The 5976-nt window shown below is 56.2% G+C and overlaps 1 protein-coding gene across 1 annotated transcript; it reads left to right on the top strand.

Moving 5' to 3' along the window:
* Nucleotides 1–1756: 1756 nt before the first annotated feature.
* Nucleotides 1757–5716, top strand: SPRG_14614 (hypothetical protein; the record flags this gene model as incomplete). The annotated part of the gene is made up of 19 exons (XM_012353786.1): nt 1757–1816; nt 1866–2184; nt 2230–2491; nt 2539–2759; nt 2808–3139; nt 3221–3396; nt 3445–3574; nt 3629–3705; nt 3753–3926; nt 3979–4131; nt 4190–4345; nt 4398–4606; nt 4659–4844; nt 4891–4990; nt 5050–5148; nt 5212–5376; nt 5425–5544; nt 5596–5637; nt 5699–5716. Exons 1-19 carry the CDS (start codon nt 1774–1776, stop codon nt 5714–5716), a joined length of 2982 nt encoding a protein of 993 aa, XP_012209176.1. The 5' UTR covers nt 1757–1773.
* Nucleotides 5717–5976: the final 260 nt, after the last annotated feature.

Raw genomic sequence — 5976 nt, 5'->3', positions numbered from 1 at the left:
GACTAGGCACGCGCAGAGGCAGAGGTAGACGGCGAGGTCGGCCATGTTGGCCGAGGACTTGCACAGCGCGCCTTGGAGGCCAAAGAGGCGCAGCACGAGGTCGATAAGCTGCAGACCGAGGCAGGCCGTCGACGCGAGGCGCAGGTACAGGCCAATGTCCGCGTACGTCTCGGTGGTCGTGGCCGCGACCGCGAGGCAGTTGGCGGTAAAGTCCAGCACGAGGACCGTCAGCAGCGTGTAGTGCCACGAGCGCTTGTCGGCGACGGCGAGGCAGCGCAGGTGCAGCGGCTTGGTCGTCGTCGTCGTCGCTGGCATGGGGCAAACTCAGTTCTGGTATTCCAACCATGTCTCTGGCTTGGTCGGAATTTTCAAAAGCAGGTGGGAAACCACGCATTTTTCACATACAACACAACGTCCATGCACCCAGGTCGGCGCTGCTTAGAAAGGCAGTCGCACGTGTCGTCGACAGCACGTATATGTATATACGCAGCGAAATAAAGATGATCTCCTACTGGTACATGTAACCTCGGTCGATGATGGCTTACGGCGGAAGGAACTACGCACGTCCGGGATCGTGCCCCACGGTGTGTTGGTGTGTGTTTGTGTGTGTTTTATGTGTGTTTTGTGCCGGTCGTCGATGAAATGGCAAGCGTCGCCGTCGCACCGAGGGCTTCATCGTCAGCGGGACTCGCTCTAGGCAAGTGCTTGCTGCTAGCATTGGCATGCACGGAGACGACGAGACAATAGTATGAATGCGTGATGCACTCGATTCCATGGTCCATGCATCAGGTCCTGCTTGGTTGTCGTCATCGGCCTGTGAGAAACGGCACATGGACCACGTGGGCTCGAGCCAATTCCCAGGTGGCAGCTTGGTGCACTGACCAATCGCATCGCTTCCGGCGTGTCCACGTCAAAAATCCGGTGGCTCACTCGACTTCGACGAGCAGCGTTCATCGGAAAATTGATGTCGATTTCGTGTACGAGTTGAGGGTGGAAGGATCGAGACGTCGGGACCACCGGCAACGGCGCAGGACCGAGTGCTATGGGGCGGTGTTAAACCACCATGCGACGGGCCATTTTGAGTCCCGCTACGGTACCGTGCGACGCGCACCGACCAGGAAGAACGCGATCATCGCTCGTTCTGTGCTTCGGCGAGCACGGCGTCGGCGCGATCGTAGCATTCTGCGTGCTGTTGGCGCGCCTCGAGGTCTCTTTGCTGCATCTTGCGTTCGGCACCTGTTGCCGTCCGTGTTGCCGCGGAAGGTGTTGAGCAGCATGTTTTGCTTAAATATATACAACGATGGACAACATGACAGTATTCTCCGTGGTGCCGACCGCTTTGGCCAAGGGTTTATTATGTATTCCCTTGGTCTTGGCCGGCCGACGACGGCACGGTCATGTACGGTCACCGGCGGAATCCAAACCGCTGGAGCTGCGGAACTGTTAAAATGCACACGTTCGAAGACTGGCCCGGTCGTGATCGCTTCAGCAGAGCAGAGTAAGCAGTCCCAAGGTGCTTTTGACGTGGTAAAACTTTAACCACGTCACGTGCACCTTGGACTGGTAGTGTACTTTTCCCATAAAAGTACGCTGCAAGTCGGTGTAGACGCGCTCGAACGTTTATCCTGTTTGCTCTTATGTATCCGGATGACCGCCTGTCTTTCACGTAAAGGGGTCGTGGCGCCGCCCCTTTTGGTCGAGATTGCCGTTTGCGTATCCGGATGACCACGATCTCGCAACTGGCTTTCGCCGATCATTTCGCCCTGTAGCGCCATGCCGACGCCGGTCGTTGCTTCGTTCGTCGAGCTGGCCTCGGGTATTTAATACGTGCGACCGCTGCCACCGCCCTTCATCCAGATGCATAGATACATCATCGAGCCATGCGCTACCGGAAGGCCAGCGCCGGTACCTGCGCCTCGTCGACGCCCGGTCCTGGCACTACTCGATTGTGTGCATCCTTGTGCTCGACTTTGTCGCCAACTGCCTCGGCGTCGCAGCCACATCGACTGAAACGTACGCTGACGGAAGCGTGTACCTGCGGTGCGCGTCCTCGGCCTGTCTGCTCGTCCAGGCCGTCGACCTCGGAGTCCGGACCTTGGGCCTGCGCAGCAAGCTCGTCGCGTCGCGGGCCAACCTCGTGGACGCAATCGCCTTCTTGCTGCTCTGCGCCTGCCTCGCGTGCCGGTACTCGCCATAAGGCGACGCTCTTGACCTCACGTGCGTAACTAGCTTTCGCTTTGCCGACAACATTGAGGGCGCGACGATCACCACGGATGGCTATGTCGACAAGTGGCACATTTTTACCAAGTACAAACTGCTGCTGTACGAAGCCGATATCGCCCTCGCGTACTGCTTTCTCACCGTCTTGCGCATCCTTGTCAAGCCGCCAGCGCGCACGTATTCCAAGTCGCTGCACCGGTCGGCCAAGCCAGACCGCGTCTCGATCGCGTCGCTGCGGGCCTCGATCCGCCAGCTACCGTCCATTTCTGCGGTAGGGCGTGTCTTTTTTAGTTGAAAGTATCAATGTATCGGGCGTAGGCGTCGGTCGAGAAGATGGAGACGGAGCTGCGCATCTTGAGTGGCGCCGACGACGGCTACATGCTGCCCGAAGCGTTCATGACCTTTGTCGAGCGTGCGTATGCATTCCGGCCCAACACGATGACCGCCAGCGCGTTTTTGTCGCATTTCCAACAAGTCCAACTGGTCGACCATGCCGCCTATGGCATCCGGGAGGTCATGGCGTCGACGTTCAAGCACTGGTACCCCGCCTTTTCCATGATTGGCATGCGATTTTTTCAACGGCGTAGGAGCAACCAGCGCTGGTTTCTTCTGGCAACGATGCTGGTGGTGTGTGTCTCGGCCTCGATTGTACCTCTGCTCTCGTTTTACCTCAAGCTACTGACCGACGAGGGTTTTCCGTCGTACGTCAAAAAGACCATCGTGCCCGACTGGGACTATACCACGATGCTTCTCACGGGCACACAAACGCTCGGCGTGTCGCGCAAATTCAAAAACTTGACACGTGGCGCCAACAACGAAGAAGTCGATCTCAAGTTTGTCGCGTACGAGTCCTTTCTGACTGGTATCATTGGCATTTTGGCCATCTGCGTGCCCTTCATCGCCGCCGACTATGCCATGGGTACGCCTTTCTTTTTTCTGATTTTCGTCGATTTGTTTCGTATTTTCTCGATTTTTCCCGAGTTCATTCGCTGTCTACTAGGCTTTTTCCAGTCCAAACTCATTTCGCGCGCGACCAAGCACCTCCAGACGTCGCTGCTGCGTGTGATTTTGCAGCAGCCGTCGAGCTTCTTCCACGACCGGTCCGAAGGCGACCTCAACAACCTCTTCCAAGCCGACATTGCGCGCGTCAACGCCATGTGGCAAGCCGTGTTTTGGGTACTTTATATCTGGTGTTTGGATCAAGGTAGCAATGATGATGGGTAGAACTTTCTTAACCCTGTCGTGTCGATCTCGGTCGGGTTTGTCTACTTGATGACGCTCGAGCCGATCATTGGCAGCTTGGCGTTTGCGTTTGCCATCATCATTGTGACGTCGGGTCCGCAAGGCCGCGCGGGTGCGTGGCTTTGCTCTTTGCTGCATCTGAATCTGAATCTCCAACGGACGGTAGGCAAACGATCGCAGTACTTTGGGTCGCAGAACGCCCACGTCGCGGCCGATGTCCAGAACGCGATCGCGTGCAACAAGGTATGGAGGTACTACGGAGTATTAGATGTCTGAGAATCCGAGACTAGGTGGTCCACGCGTACGAGATCCAGGCGCCGATTCTGGCCAAGTTTGGCGCCAGCTTTGGAACGCTCCGGAGTGCGCAGTTTGCAAAAGACTTTTGGAGCGGCATCGTCCAGATCTACATTGAGTCGGCCATGTTTGTGTTTGTCATGGTCATGACCATCTGCCTCGGCATCAAGGTATCTATCTTTTTTGTATTCTTGTGGATAGATTGTCTTATATGGGTGGTAGACGTACCGCGGGGACATTACGTCTGGTGAGTTTTTCGCGTGCTTGACGCTGCTCAACCGCATCTCGACGCCGGTCACGGTCCTCGGCGGCTTTATGCGCGTGGCCATTGGCAACGCGTCGAGTCTCCAGCGCCTCGACGAGATCCTCGTCCAGGTACTTTTATCGATCAATGTATCAACCCTACACCTAGATACTCACAAGAAACAATTAGGCGGATAAGACGGCCAAGCAGCTCCAGCAGTCGGACATGACGCTGCCAGAGCTCCCCAAGATGCAGCACGCACTCACTCTCGACCATGTCTCGTTCAAGTACGACGCCGAGAGTCCGCACTGGATCCTCAAGGACGTGAGCGCGCTTTTTAAAAAGGTGCAAAATTCTCCAAAAATCTTCCTTCAACAAAATTACAACAATTTCATAGGGCGAATACGCGTGCATTGTGGGTCCGAGTGGCTGCGGCAAGAGCACGCTCCTCGGCTGCCTCATGCAGTTTTACCCGATCTCGGCCGGCGCGCTCCGCCTCGACGCGTACGACACGCAGCACTACTCGAAGGCGAGTCTGTCCGACCAGACCGCGGTCGTGTTTCAGGACGGCGGCGTTCTCAACGGCTCGATCCTCGACAACATTGCGTCCGCTCCTTGTCTCGTGCGTGTTGATGGCTCATACGATGGATGTGAATAGGTATGGCCGGGATGGCGCGACCCGTGAAGCGTGCTTGGAAGCGGCCAAGCTGGCCGAGTGCCATGTCTTTGTGGACGGTCTCAAGGACGGCTACGACACGATCATTGGCCAGCACGCGGTCGTCAACCTCAGTGGCGGCCAGATCCAGCGCATCTGTCTTGCTCGCGCGCTGGTGCGCCAGCCGAGGTAGTCGTGTCTCTTTGAAGTTGAAAGATTGATACAATGCTGGTAGCCTGCTCTTGCTGGACGAAGCCACGAGCGCGCTGGACCCCGAGACCGAAGCCAGCATTGTGCAGACGCTGGAGAAGCTTGTGCGCTCGCTGGACATGACGGTACAGATTTCGATTCTGGATTTGGATGGTTTTTGGATGGTTTATGAATGCTCCACTAGATTATCTCGGTCACGCATCGCATTGCGACGACGCAGAACGCCGACGTCATCTTTGTCATGCAAGCCGGCGCGATTGTCGAGCGGGGCACGTACAACGAGGTAGCGTTGCGTGTTTCTAGTCGTCGTTTTTTGCGCGGGTCCGGATGCTGGCATGGTGTGTAGCTGCTCTTCAAGCCCAAGTCGGTCTTTGCAGAGCTTGCCAAGACCAAGGCATCGCAAAAGACCGATCGCTTTATCCGGTTTGGCTCGCGGGCGTCCATGGGTGGTGACCCGTCGACGACCTTTGCCGCCGTTGAGCGTCTCGCACGCGGCCTCGAGAATCGCAGCGTACGAAGCTCATCAATGGTATCGTTACCTTTGACGGCACGTGTGTAGATGATGGAACAGGCGCGGTCGCGTACCGGTAGCCACACGCCAGGCCGGATTCGGTCCCAGAACGGCAGCCAGCTTCGCGGCACGCACCTCGACGTGAGCACGCCGATGCTCGAGCCTGTGGTAGGACTTGTGGGACTGAGAAAGTTCGTATACAATGGATACCGATGCTAGAGCGGGAACGTTCGCTTACATGCGGACCGAGTCGCGCCAGAGGTACCCATTCACATGGGGCGCCAGCCCAAGGACAACGACGACGGCTACATTGTGCAAAAAGTCCGCCTTAGCAACGTGATTTTCTATCCGCTGACATTTATTTCGACACGATTCCTTTTGGTCTTGAGATTATTGGCGGCATGCACAATCCGCGGAGTGATGCTGCTACCTTGGATGTAGATGATATGTACCACCTCTTGGTCAAATGGATATATTGCTTGTGGGTTTATTGGAACAAATTTACACTGGCGTTCACGAGCTCGCGGGTGCTATTTCGGTTGTTGCGCACGACCCACACAACAGAGATATTGGTTTTTTTTATTTTTTTTTTCATCTCTA

The sequence above is a fragment of the Saprolegnia parasitica genome, assembly GCF_000151545.1.
Source record: "Saprolegnia parasitica CBS 223.65 unplaced genomic scaffold supercont2.135, whole genome shotgun sequence".
In the NCBI taxonomy this organism is placed as follows: Eukaryota; Oomycota; class Saprolegniomycetes; order Saprolegniales; family Saprolegniaceae; genus Saprolegnia; species Saprolegnia parasitica.
The sequence above is the reverse complement of the archived record's forward strand: the minus strand, read 5'-3'. Positions and strand labels throughout refer to the sequence as shown.